Source organism: Equus quagga, chromosome 4 (genome assembly GCF_021613505.1).
Source record: "Equus quagga isolate Etosha38 chromosome 4, UCLA_HA_Equagga_1.0, whole genome shotgun sequence".
NCBI classification, from domain to species: Eukaryota; Metazoa; Chordata; class Mammalia; order Perissodactyla; family Equidae; genus Equus; species Equus quagga.
In genome coordinates this window covers 64,492,688-64,507,012 of record NC_060270.1, presented here as the reverse complement: position 1 = coordinate 64,507,012, position 14,325 = coordinate 64,492,688, and the positions used below count along the sequence as shown (strand labels likewise).

Here is a 14,325-nt window from a genome sequence, read left to right as displayed (position 1 = left end):
GTGTGGCTTGGATGCTATCGCAGTTCAAGGAGTTTACTTTTTTTTTTGGCCTATGTTCAGCCAGACACAAGTAGCTTGGACTTCCACCCCTCTTATCACTCCTAAGAATGTTCAGCCACGGGCACAGTCTTCCAGACTCCCAGCAATGTGTGTGGTTTTATGTTAAAGCGTGGCTTCCAAGGCATTATCCCTTCATCAGAGTAGCTTATTGTTCAGCCAGTATTTGGTCAAAGGTTGTGCTGAAGGCCCTTATTCCAGTGGGGCTTCTGCTTGTGTTGATGGGTCTTTGTGTAGCCTAGGGAGTGCTTCCAAGCCTGCCTCACACCCTGCTGTACTTGCTCCTGAGTGGGTGAAGCCTCATGCTTATATACACAGACTTTCTCGGGGTTGACAGCAATCTCAGGAGGGTTCCTCTTTCCCAGGTTCTATTAAACTTCTGGTTTCTCTGCCATTTGGCTTGTTGCTACCAGTACTGGAGTTATGAGTGCTCTATTAATTGCTCTTAACCAAAATCTCCATTGTTTTTACCAACACCCAACATGAAATCTTCCACTTTCTGTTCCAAATAAAGTCAGTCCCCCTCAGACAGAGCTAGGTGCTCTGAGTCCTTGTGGCCTGGTTCTCCCCTGGACAGAGTCTCTGCACCGCTGCACAGCACCTAGGTTTGGAGATAGCAACCCACTTACCCCAGAGTGACGCTTCTTCTTTAAAAGTGGGCACTGGGAGGAGAGTAGCTCCTGATCTTACTGGCTTGCCTATCCTGGTGCGGAACCTCCCCCTATAAGCAACCTAGAAGTCCCAGTATTCTTAGCCTGCTCAGCTGGATTAGAGCTTCTGCCCTACAGGCAGAGTCTGCATGGCAGTGGCCCTCACTTCTTGGCTGCACCAAGCAGAATACCTGGAGTAGAGGTTCTGTAAGATGAAGCTGGCATGGGAGGGAGGGAGTTGTGGCTCAGTTGCCACCGATTTCTTACTGAGATTTAGTGGCAGCCGGGGAGGTGCAGAGGACGCGGCCAAGCAGAGACAGCACAGCAGACAGGGAAGGGAGGGAGACACACTCCGAAATCCTCTCAACAGCAGCACGGATCACACCTGGGACTGACTGGCTCTGGGGAAAAAATCAAGCCTCCCAGAGGATGGGGAGAGGATTTGGTGAGTAGGGTACTGCTTCCTTAGATGAAAGCTGAAAGTCTTCAATAATTAATAAGGCTTGCTCCAGCCCCTCTCCCCTTGTGGAGGTAGGAGCTGGAATCTGCCCAATGTGCTAAGATCTGACTATCGTGGGAAGGGAAGACACAGGCATCAAAAGATCCCTGGACGCCCCCCATCTCCAATGCTGCGGATCCCCCAGCACCCCACCTTCTGGGCACGTGACTGGCACCTGACTCACACTGGACAGTGGGTCCCTTCCCAGGGCTTGTGGTCTGGTTCCAGAAAAAGCTCCGGGCTGCTGGCCGCCATGCCTTCCCGGGGAGAAGCCAGGCCATCTGCTGCCACAGAGAGCACAGAGAAGGCCTTCAGAAGAAGGACTGAGCTTAAACACAAAGTAAGCGCAGACTCTAGGGATCTCTGCCTTCGTTTGAGCCTCTTGCTCCTTTGTATCTCACAATACCATTCACTGCAGGTCTATGTTCAGAACGATGGTGCAGGACATGCATATTCGATTATCCTGAAATGCATTATACTACCGAGGAAATAAATGGACTACATTTAATTTTGTTTGTAAGTGTAAACGGGCACAGAGTGACAGGAGATGCTATTTTAGGGTGGTCAGAGAAGGACACGGTGAAGACGGACATTCAAACAGAGACTGAACAGAAAGTATGAGCTCTAAAGATACTGAGGGGTGGGCGATGAGGAGGAATGTTCTAGGCTGAGAACAAGGGCAAAGGCACTGAGGTGGGAACAAGTTCGACATCTCCAGAAATAACTCAGAGCCAGCCACGTCTAGACCGGAATGAGGGAGGGAGAGGAGGTAAAGGGGTACCAGGGGGCCACATAGGTGACGTAAGGACACCAGGCACCGTGACAGAGTCCAGGTGGGCATGGGCCAGGCTGCGGTGAGGCGTTAGCAGCGGGGGAGAGGGAAACAGTCCGATACTGGACGGATTTCCAGGTAGAGCGGGCAGGACTTGCTGACAGAGTGTGACTCACTGAGATGAGGACGGAAGAGGGGAGCAGTTACAGCTTTGGGGGTGAGAAGAAATTGGGAATCAAAATTTTCATTTTACCAAACTAACAGAAAAAACTCAAGAACACAGTACCATTCACAATCACAACAAAAAGAATAAAATACCTCGGGGTGAATTTAAGGAAGTGAAAGACCTATACAACGAAAACTACAAGGCTTTTCTGAAAGAAACGGTTGACGACATCAAGAGATGGAAAGACATCCCACGCACGTGGATTGGAAGAATAAACATAGTTAAAATGTCCATACCACCTAAAGCAATCTACAGATTCAATACCATCCCAATCAGAATCCCAATGACATTCTTTACAGAAACAGAACAAAGAATCCTAAAATCCACATGGGGCAACAAAAGACCCCGAATTGCTAAAGCAAACCTGAGAAAAAAGAACACAGCTGGAGGCATCACAATCCCTGACTTCAAAACATACTACAAAGCTACAGTGATCAAAACAGCATGGTACTGGTACAAAAACAGATGCACAGACCAATGGAACAGAATTGAAAGCCCAGAAATAAAACCACACATCTATGGACAGCTAATCTTCGACAAAGGAGCTGAGGGCATACAATGGAGAAAAGAAGTCTTCTCAACAAATACTGCTGGGAAAACTGGAAAGCCATATGTAAAAGAATGAAAATTGACCATTCTTGGGCCGGCCCCGTGGCCGAGTGGTTAAGTTCGCACACTCAGCTGCGGCAGCCCAGGGTTTCACTGGTTTGGATCCTGGGTGCGGACATGGCACCACTCGTCAGGCCACGTTGAGGCGGTATCCCATATGCCACAACTAGAAGGACCTGCAACTAAGATATACAACTATGTACCAGGGGGGATTTGGGGAGATAAAGCAGGGGAAAAAAAAAAAAGATTGGCAACAGGTGTTAGCTCAGGTGCCAATTTAAAAAAAAAATGAAAATTGACCATTCTTTTTCACCATTCACCAAAATAAACTCAAAATGGATCAAAGACCTAAAGGTAAGACATGAAACCAGAAGCCTTCTAGAAGAAAATGTAGGCAGTACACTCTTTGACATCAGTATTAAAAGATCTTTTCGGACACCATGTCTTCTCAGACAAGGGAAACAATAGAAAGAATAAACAAATGGGACTTCATCAGACTAAAGAGCTTCTTCAAGGCAAAGGAAAACAGGATTGAAACAAAAAACCCACTAACTGGGAAAAAATATTTGCAAGTCATACATCGACAAAGGGTTAATATCCATAATATATAAAGAACTCACACAACCCAGCAACAAAAAAATCAAACAACCCGATCAAAAAATGGGCAGGAGACACAAACAGACATTTCTCCAAAGAAGATATACAGATGGCCAATAGGCACATGAAAAGATGTTCATCATCACTGATCATCAGGGAAATGCAAATCAAAACTACACTAAGATATCACCTTACACCCATTAGAATGACAAAAATAACCAAAACTAATAGTGACAAGTGTTGGAGAGGTTGTGGAGAAAAAGGAACCCTCATACACTGCTGGTGGGAATGCAAACTGGTGCAGTCACTATGGAAAACAGTACGGAGATTCGTCAAAAAGTTAAAAATAGAACTACCATACGATCCAGCCATCCCATTACTGGGTATTTATCCAAAGAGCTTGAAGTCAGCAATCCCAAAAGTCCTATGCACCCCAATGTTTATTGCAGCACTGTTTACAACAGCCAAGACGTGGAAGCAACCTAAGTGTCCAGCAACAGACGAATGGATAAAGAAGATGTGGTACATATATACAATGGAATACTACTCAGCTGCAAAACAGAACAAAATCATTCCATGTGCAATAACATGGATGGACCTTGAGGGAATTATGTTAAGTGAAATAAGCCAGTGAGAGAAGGATAATCTGTGTATGACTCCACTCATATGAGGAATTTAAAATTATGGACCAAGAACAGTTTAGTGGATACCAGGGGAAAGGTGGGGTGGGGGGTGGGCACAAAGGGTGAAGTGGTGCACCTACAACATGACTAACAAACATTAATGTACAACTGAAATTTCACAAGATTGTAACCTATCAATAACTCAATAAAAAAAAAAAAAAGAAAACAAACAACTATCTGCGTGAAACTGATCCCGCAATGAGCATCTAGAAGAAAAATACTGAGAAACAACCTACATCTCCAGCAGCAGGAGACGGTCAAGGGACTGAAGGATGGTGGAGCCAGGGACGGAGCCCAGGATATTAAGGCTGTCGGGAAAGTGATAATTACCAGCAACACACGTCTGGGACAATGTCTACATTTGGATAAAGGACAAAAAGCAGGCTGCAAAAACAGATAAAACAGTAGAATTAAATACAGTTTTTCCACCCCCAAAAAAAAAAAAAATTTAAAATAGAACTACCATAGGATCCAGCCATCCCACTACTGTGTATCTATCCAAAGAGCTTGAAGTCAGCAATTCCAAAAGTCCTGTGCACCCCAATGTTCACTGCAACATTTTTCACAATAGCCAAGACGTGGAAGCAACCTAAACGCCCATCAACAGATGATTGGATAAAGAAGATGTGGTGTATATATACAATGGAATACTACTCAGCCAGAAAAAAAGAACAAAATCGTCCCATTTGCAACAACATGGATGGACCTTGAGGGAATTTTGTTAAGTGAAATAAGCCAGATAGAGAAAGACGAACTCTGTGTGACTCCATTCATATGAGGAATTTAAACATGTGGACAAAGAGAACAGATTAGTGGCTACCAGGGGAAAGGTGGGGTGGGGGGTGGGCACAAAGGGTGAAGGGGTGCACCTACAACATGACTGACAAACAATAAAGTACAACTGAAATTTCACAAGATTGTAACCTATCATTAACTCAACAAAAATTAAATTGAAAAAAAAATTTTATTTTACACGTCATTTTCAAGGTACCTATTAGATACCCAGTAGAGGGGGGCGTCTACTATGGGGTCTGCACCCGGAATTTCCCTGCAGTAGTTGGTGGTGGGCGGGGTCAGAGGGGCATTTTATGATGTCCTTCTTTGAGTGCTGGAACCAAACCTGAGCAGACTCCTGGCCTGCACAACACCATTCCCAGGGAAGGCCTCTTTATATAAGGGGAGGCTCATAGGGTTAAAAACCAAAGCTCACCACCTCTAGCCCTGCCCTAGCCATTTTTGGGGTGACACTGGTGAGGTTATTTAACTTCGCAGTATTTCAGTTTCCCTCATCTGTAAAGTAAGCAGAACAACCCCTGTCTTTTCCATCTCACAGCTGCATAAAAGATGAGGTAACATCATTTACGTACCAGCACCCTACTTCCTGTCTCTGATTTTGACTTCTCCATGTCACATAAGTGGAATCACACAGTATTTGCCTTTTTGTGTCTGGCTTATTTCACTTAGCATAATGTCCTCAGGGTTCACCCACGTTGTATGTCAGCATTTCTTTCCTTTTTAACTGAATAATATCGCATTGTACGTATACACCGTCTTTTGCTTCTCCATCCATCCATGCATGGGCACTTGGGTTGCTTCTGCCTCTTGGCTATCGTTAATGACACTGCTATGAACATGGGCGTACAAACATCTCAAGACCTTGCTTTCAGTTCTTTTGGGGATATGGTCAGAAGTGGAATTACTGGGTCATATGGTATTTCTATTTTTAATTTTTTGAGGAACCACAACACTGTTTCCCATAGCAGCTGTCGCATCTTATACTGCCACCAACAGTGCACAAGGGTTCCAATTTCTCCACATCCTGGCCAACATTTGCTACTTTCTGGCTTTTTGTTAGTAGCTGTCCTAACAGTTTTGCCCATGGTAAGTGATCACGATGGTCACTAATATACCAAGTGAGATGACAAACTGGAACGTATTTTGAAAGAGTAGCATCTGTCAGGATCCAACTAAGAAAACAGAAAGCATTGCAGGGAATTTAATAGGGGAAATTGGTTACACACCTAACAGAAAGTCTGAGAAGCCAAACAGAGATAACAGCAGAAAGCCCTTAACACCTGCGTCTTCCTAGGGTAAAGGACAAAGGAGTGTTACTAGCCCAGGGGCTGGGACTACCCAGGGGAAGTCAGTGCCAAGGCGAGGGAAGCTGTAGTGCGGCCAAAAGCAGAAACAGGGCGAATACTCTGGCTTCCCCCCTCTCCCCTGCAGCGCCTCCAAAGCCAGGGAACAGAGGACTACGAGCGACTAGGCCTGCAGAGGCCAGCGCGGCCTGCCATCCCCCGTGCAGAGTTGGGAAGGAATTTTTCCTGGGGCAAATGAGCGAAGCCCTGCACCAGAGCGGACTGCCGCGTAACCTGTCTGTACTGTACGTTACGTTACACGAGGACGTCCCTATCATATTCACGTTCACTGCAGGTACTTAGAAGTCTAGCAAAATACGTTTCCAATCAACGGCTTCAGGAAGCAGCTACAAAGCCGTTCAGACACCTCTACTGCACCGAAATTGGCAGCTGTGTCCATCTGGGCAACACCCATTTGTTAGGCCTTTGCAGCAGGCTTTCAGGTCCTAGGAGAAGAGAGATGAAAGGGACCCTGTTCTCGAGAGGCTGGCACAGCCTTAAACAGGTGAACGTTCACAACTGCGGAAGGTGAGAACTTAGAGAAAACGCACCCACGCTGGAGAGCAAGTGGCAGGAAGCGCAAGCTTGCTCTGAATGCCGGAGAGTGGGAACAGCCAGGCAGAAACCAGAGGGGGCGGGGGCCTGGCGGGTGTAGACACGGGCCGAAGGACCTCAACGCGGCTCTGAGAAAGAGCAGGGCCCCGGGACGCGGCCTCCAAACAGATGGGGAGTTGACTGGGACGTGGGACGTGGGCGAGCGGACCAGCGCCATCGGACGCCGCGTCCGAGGCGCCAGGAGCACGCAGAGCGGAACCAAGACACATGCCGGGGTGCCACCACCGTGCCAGGCCTCTGCCGAAACCGGGAACAGAGGCGAGGGGAGTCGGCGGGAGGGGGTCACCTCCTCCTTATCAAGTCCCCGCCTTCCCAAAGCAGCCCCTAGGTCCTGCAGGTCTGAACCTTTCTAACGTAAGTTTACTGAGATAACGGTAGTGACGTCAGCCCACAGGTTGGAGAAACAACAGGGAGACCCCGTGTACCCTTTACCCAGGTTCCCCAACATCCTACAGAACCAGAGCGCATGGCCACGGCCAGGGTGGCAGGAGCCGTGAGGGCAGACGCAGGAGCGCCATCGCCACGAGGCTCCCTCTGGCACCCTTTCACAGCCGGCCGCCGCGCCGGGACCAACCCGGGACGGACCAAGACCACTCCCCGCGAGACTCAGCTCCGCGCGAGGAGGCCGGCGCAGCGGGCGGCCCCGCCCCTTCCGCCCCCCGGGCCCAGCGGAACCGGAAGCAGCGCGCCCCCACCTCCCCGCGGCCACCCCGTCCAAGATGGCGGACCTGCACCGCCAGCTGCAGGAGTACCTGGCACAGGGGAAAGCAGGCGGGCCGGCAGCCGCGGAGCCGCTGCTCGCCGCGGAGCAGGCCGGGGAGCCCGCGGCGGGGAGCGGGCCGGCGGGGGCATGGCTGGGCCGCGCGGGCCTGCGCTGGACGTGGGCGCGGAGCCCCGCGGAGCCATCGGCGGCGGCGGGCCCGGCGTGCCTGCCGAGCGTGACGCGCGCGCAGCGGCTGGCGGCGAGCGGCGTGTGCCTGCTGCTGGCCGCGCTCTGCTTCGGCCTGGCCGCACTGTACGCGCCCGCGCTCCTGCTGCGGGCGCGCAAGTTCGCGCTGCTCTGGTCGCTGGGCTCGGCGCTGGCGCTGGCGGGCGGCGCGCTCCTGCGGGGCGGCGCGGCGTGCGGACGCCTGCTGCGCGGCGAGGAGGCGCCGTCGCGGCCCGCGCTGCTCTACGCGGCCGCGCTGGGCGGCACGCTGTACGCGGCGCTGGGCCTGCGCAGCACGGTGCTCTCGGCGCTGGGCGCCTGCGCGCAGGTGGCCGCCTTGCTGGCGCTGCTCCTCGGCCTGCTGCCATGGGGCACGGGCTCCGCGCTGCGTCTCGCCCTCGGGCGGCTGGGCTCGGGCGCCCGCCTCGCCAAGGGGCTGCCCGTGTGAGAGGCCCGGGGACGGCCTCCAGGCAAGGACGCGGAGCCGGCCGTCGGGCGAGGACGCGGAACCGGCCCGGGAAGAGAACGCGGAGCCGGCCATCGGGCGAGGATGCGGTGCCGACCCCCGGGCGAGGAAGCGGAGCCGGAGCGAGCTGTGCGCGCGCGGGTGCGCAGGCCGTCGGTCTGGAGCGGCTGTCGGGGAGCCCTGCAGTGGCGCGGCCTGAGGCGGCCCCGGGGGTTGGCTGGACGTGCCGAGACGCGGACGACGAGCTGCTGCTGCGTTCGCCGCGCGCTCGGACGGAGCTCAGCGGAAACAGCGGCTCTGCAGCTTTAACTGGTCGCCCTGTGCCTCTCCCCGACTCCTCACCGGGAACTGCTGTGGCTGAGTGTAGCAGTTTAGCTACAGTAAGCTGCTGTTTGCTTCGTCTCTTGGAAAGTATTTTCCCTCATTCTTCAACGTGAGTGGATCGCCAAGGGTATCAGACTAAAGAGTAAACTTAGCTGCCGGATTTTTTTTAAGTACTTTAGTTAAGATGGTTCGCCTCGTTTTTTCTTGTTTTAGAGAAATTGTAAATTGGTGCCTTATAAAATTAAAACACAATTGGCTTTGTATTAGACGATGAAAGCGACGGACCAAAAGGGAGCAGCTGCGCCCCGGGAAGTACGGTGTGCAGCAAGGTGCGTGCAGACGCTTCGAGAGGTCCCGCGCGCGGAGCCGGGCTGGGGGCGCCTGGGAGATGGAGGACAGCTCTACGTCCAAGTTCCCATATTTGGGGGGAACCATGGATCTCTGCAGGGCCCAGTTACCATTCCTAATTTTATGATCTGCTTTTTAAACCATAGTCCATACTTTGTACTGATCCTAATGCAACGTAAGATGCTTTTCATATGTAATTGCAAATCTCCGTTTTAGGGTTCAGCACTTTTGTCTAAGACCTTATTGGATACCTTAATTTATTGCCAGAAAGTATGGGCTCAATATTCCGATGAGTCCAGAAAACTATATATTTTGTCAGTAGCTATATATTTATAAGTAAAATGTGTTTAGAACTTTAACATTCTATGCCGGTGGTTCTCAGTTCACATCAGAATTACTCGAAGAGCCAAACCTCAGTCAGTTCCATCAGAATCCCTGGGGTGGGAGCCAGGCATCAGGACTTTATTAGCGCTCCCCAGATGATACTGTGTTCCCCTGAGGTTGAGAACTACTTTTCTGTGCACTGGATTGCACAACTTGAAAATAATCGTCATTTTCTGGGGCCGGATTCCAGTGTTGCCTTAAACGGATGTGTCAGGCAGCACTGGAGCATTACCTCTTTGTCCAAACTCAAAACTTACGTTCCTCATGCCTGGGTCCCGATCAGTGTCCGAAGCCGTGCCCCAAGAAGTGACATCCAGTGACCGACATCCACACTGTGGCCCCCAGGCTGCTTCACCCTCAGCCCAGTGTTCTCGCAGACGACTGCCTGTGCTGTCAGTGCACAGGGTTACCTACCTCAAGAGCACCGCCCAGCGGGTGTACGGGCACGCGCTGTTTGCCGGGACTCGTTGATCTTCTCAACTGGAAAACTTGAGTTATTGACTGCTCTATCCCCCAGTTAAATCTCTGTTCTAGTTCTAAATTTCTCTACAATTTGCACAGCTGAAGATTTTACAATGTTTAGCGTATTTTTATGTTGATGCTATTATACTTAAAAAGAATTTTCCCCAACATTTTGTCAAGAATTCAAACACTGAAAATCTAGCTTTTATAAAATTTGAAGTGCAATATCTTGTATATTTTGACACTGATGTTTTAAAAAATATATATATATCTTAAGTAATGTATAATGTAGAGATTTCAGTTTTCTCTAAATGAATTCCTTCTCCAAATGTAATCTGATTATCTGCTTACTGAGGTGTACTGTTTTTTTAAAAGTTAAAGCCTAACGTATTAAGATGATAAAGTTCTTACTACGTAAATCTCAGAAAAAGGAGCCTAATCTCAATATGGGTTTGGTCTCTGGATCTCTTTAGCTTCTCAGAGTTTGATTACAACTTTTTAAGCTATACGAGTGGATGGTAAATAACATCCAAAAACCTAAAGCAATCTTGAGCCATCTAATTGTGTGTTTACAGTGAGGTGCTGATAAATAAAATGCTTTTAATTTCAAAGTAAAGTGAAAATTATTCACTTGTAGTCTCTAGGTTCTAATACCCTAAGAAGCAGTGTGTGCCGTCAACCTTGTCTCACTCTGCAGAAATAACTCAGCTTTACCATTTTTGACATTAATAAAGAACTAGTTAAGAATTTTTTACATACTGTCCAACTATGTCAGTATCCCTTTTCTAAGCAACTACTGAGGCTTTCGCTAAATTTGCCAAGTAAACTTGTCTCCAGGGCCAAACAAGCTGGCGATGTAATGAGATGTTACGGTCAGCATAGGACTGTCCTTTGAATAATAAAAGCTTTCTTTATAAAAACAAAAAGTAAGGGTCAGTATAGAAAGTACCAAGGGGTATCTCAAACTGAACTTTTGTCTTCCGATCCAAACTGGGACAAATACTACCTTTATTTAAAACTAAAGGAGTTTGTTGTGGATAAGAACTTCCTGGCTTACTATAAGTTACAACTATCCTCTGCCTTAAACACAGGTATTTCCACATAGCTAGTATGGAAGAGGAAAAAATTACTTAAGCTTTGCAAAACTGTTTTAGAAGATATTTCAGTCCATTCTTTTTCAACTTGAATAATTTGTGCAATGATTTGCAGTAATCAAAAGGGTACGTGGTAGTTAATTTCTGACTTACGTCAAGTTCCTTTCATCAGAAACAAGGCAATTCAAGTCCAAGGTGTGACTACTAGGAGATGCACCCAAAGAACCCCTACTTGGACAGCCAGAAGATTTAAGTTGTTCCTGAGTTTAATTTTCCATCTGCCAGAGCATATCTAACTAAGGCTTTGAATCACCTATGTTAGAGTTTTAAAGTATTTCTCACTCTATTGTAAAAATAACTGTGACAGAATGGCTAGATGAAAATTTGTTTAAAAACCCAGTGTTCACAGATGAGGTTAATTTAGATGACTTAGAGGTTCCCATGAAGTATGCTCACAGATAAAAGCACTAATTGTAGACCCCGCAGCAGACTGGGTGCAATGGAAACTAAGGGTTTCCTTAAGGCAAGCACTTCACAACTAGTTTTCTGTTAATTCTTGCGTAAATCACATTCTGTATTCATACAAAAACAACTTAATGTCTTTTCTCTGACAAACTGTACATATAGAAACAAATTTCCAATTGGACATGAACTGAAATTTGTGGAGGTGCTCCGTGTCTTGTGACACTTAAAAAAAGAAAATTCCAGCTTTTATCTTCACAAAACAATGTGGGAAGTTAGGGCAGTGAGGGTGGACAGAACAAAACGAGGCCAGCTACTCTGGGTAGCCAGCAGCAGTCTCTTCGTCTTGAAGACCTCCTTAGGGGCTCCTGGGATTCAGCTGCCCCAGAAAAGAGTTCATGGCTACATGGTGCAAGGCTTCCTTTTGTTTCTCTTGGTAAGTCCACAAGAAGTTCTTAAATACTGTCCAGAGAAGCCTAGGGGTACTGAGCCCCAATTTCTACCGACCCCTTCCACCACCCCTTGAAGCTCCTCGCCGTGGCGGACCAGAGTTCATGTTACTCCCTCTACCCCAGTTACTGCCACTGCGGCCCCCTCTAGAAGGTGTACCACTGCCTGGAGGGCCCCCAAAAGGTTCATCTCTGTGGTATCCGTCATGGTGATCTCCATCCAAGGAGCTGGAACGCCCAGATTTTGGCACTCTCTGGGAAGGTCCTGGGCCCCCTCGGCCTGAAATGAAACATTGATTTCACATGTGACTATTTTATATCAGAGACTGTTAACTCCTGCTACAAACCGGATGACAGAGGAACACTTCTGGGTCTTTCTTTAAAACACAGAGAGTTCTAAGGACATTTAGCAACAGCATTCAGAGCACTAAAAGTTATGCCTCCACCCTCTTGACCACTATCTCATTCCTGTCCTGGCTTGTGGCCATGCCCCTCAGCATCAGCTGTTCCCCATGTTCCATGTTCCCCAAGGCTGTGTGACAGAGACAATGGGAAGCCAAGAGATAAGTGTGAAGCACTGTCTGGGAGTCACAGACCACACTGGGTCACGTCTCCAGTCTAGGAGAAGCGTATCTTTACCCTCCTGAGAGAAGGTTTGAAAAGCGCCGACTTAACTTTGGAAGCCACTAAAAAATACAAAGTTGATGCTGTCAATCACAAGTGTTCTAACCAGGTAAGTGTTTACTATGATTATCTCACAACTGTGGGGCACTTTTGATTTCCTTTTAAATAGTTAAATAAGATATTTCTTGAAAAGCAAAAGCATAAAAAGAAAAACACTAGCTTTTAGAATTATTTCTCCCAGGGATAGTTTTATTTGTTCCAGACTTGCACACACAGACCTTTAGGTATCGTTAAAATTCTGACTTGTAAATTTTTTTCTAATGAGGTGGTAGGCTTTGGCCACATCTCCTATCAGAAAATGACTGCCAATTTTATTTAGTCTCAAATTTTTCGATGGAATTATCTCCCCAGTTAATCTTAACTGGAGCTTAACTTCACCCTAGTTCAGACAAAGAGGTTAGGAAAGCTAGCCAAAGGAATAACTCTGGCTTCTTTTCTTACAAAGTGCAGCCTAGACCCACCTGAAGGTGCCTGGGCAGAGAAACTCAGCTAGGATATCATTTCCACACTAGCCATGTTGCCTCAGCCGGAGACCTATGAAGTCCTCAGTGCTTATGAAAGTCCAAGATTACACTATACTGACCAGCAACAAAATGGGTACTTGGGTGGGGAGACCTACTGGTGATAGATGAGGTAGTTTCTGACGGTTTTGCTCTAAAAAGAACAAAACAACTATCAAGAGCAAAAGACAGAGCTTTGTAATGGAGGGACTGTAAGCATGAGGCATGTTAACCGGTGAGCGAAGCACAAGTTGGGACACCCAGTCTCTCCAGCAGCCTCCAAACCAGACCACATATGCAACAGCCCAGCCTAACCCAAGAGCAGGGCTGTAGTTAGCAACCGGTGGCTACTGCTCTCGACTAAAAGTTAGTGCTGCCTTGAAAACAGGATCCAAAGTTTCAAGTTGTACAAGTATCTACTGTCCCCCTGAAAACAACCCCATCCAGACCATGTTTCCCAAAGTCTTTATGACTCTGGACACAAGTAGTGTTCCTCCTGGGCCCAGGGTAAAAAAAGTATTGGACCCTGGCACTGGACAATTCTTCCTGCCACTGAGGAACCCCTTGAGGGCTCAGAGCAGCCATTAGTGGAGAGCACATATGCTAATTACAGCAAGAAAGGAAGATCAGCAGAGAGGTTGCTGGGGCACTTGCGAAGAGCTGGAGCGGACACCTTGAAGGAACCAAGGACTCTCGGAAGTAAGTGGAGGAGACTTGTGCAGAAGCTGAACTTGCAGTCACCTGAGTGAGAGCTCCGACTGGCTGTGTGTGGGGTGGGCCCACACAAACCACATTTGTACCACACTTGAGAACATGTGCCTCTGCACAGCCTGAGTCCTGGAGGGTAGGATGGAGAAAGGAGCCTAGGTACCCTCGTAGTGGACAGATGGAACAGGCATATACCAGGATGGGGCTGGCCTGGAGATGAGGCCTCCCTTGGCCCCTGTAGCCTTCTTGGCAGGGATGTGGCATCCACAGCTCCTGGAACTGTAATCACTGGCTTCCACTTACCTTTGCCCCCTCGATCCTCAGAAGGCCCCCCTGGGGCTTCCATTTCTCTGTGCTCAGAGGTCCCTGGCCCATCATGCCAGGGGCGCTTTCGGGGTGGCAGGGATGCCATGTCCATGCCTTGGAGAGAAGAGGAACGTTCTCTGCTAGCTGGGGAATGACCATCGTGAGGGGGATGATCAGGGCGGGGAGCATCACGGAAATGTTCGTGGCCCGGCCCTGAAACAGAAAACACAGATCCACAAGGCCAAGAATGTGATAATCTCATTGGATTAAAGTACAGTGTGACCAAAGGCAGACAGAAATCATACTGTTAAGTACATTGAGATGTGAAGAATCAACATTCATTCATGCAAGAAACATTTGCTGA

General features: G+C 48.4%; 2 protein-coding genes across 3 annotated transcripts in view; one reads left to right on the top strand and one right to left on the bottom strand.

Annotated features, from left to right (window-relative positions):
• Positions 1-7,565: 7,565 nt before the first annotated feature.
• On the top strand, positions 7,566-10,369 carry SFT2D3 (SFT2 domain containing 3). Its single transcript, XM_046659394.1, has one exon. The coding sequence runs from the start codon at positions 7,566-7,568 to the stop codon at positions 8,220-8,222; it is 657 nt and encodes a 218-aa protein (XP_046515350.1). The 3' UTR covers positions 8,223-10,369.
• A 1,036-nt stretch (positions 10,370-11,405) lies between these two features.
• WDR33 (WD repeat domain 33) overlaps positions 11,406-14,325 on the bottom strand; it is a 96,476-nt gene continuing 93,556 nt past the window's right edge. For both annotated transcript variants that reach the window (XM_046659392.1, XM_046659393.1), the window contains 2 exons: positions 13,959-14,174; positions 11,406-12,043 (listed from right to left, as the gene is read on the bottom strand). In XM_046659392.1, coding sequence (XP_046515348.1) covers positions 11,814-12,043; positions 13,959-14,174 — 446 coding nt within the window. In that variant the 3' untranslated portion in view covers positions 11,406-11,813. The remainder of the gene's footprint in view (positions 12,044-13,958; positions 14,175-14,325) is intronic.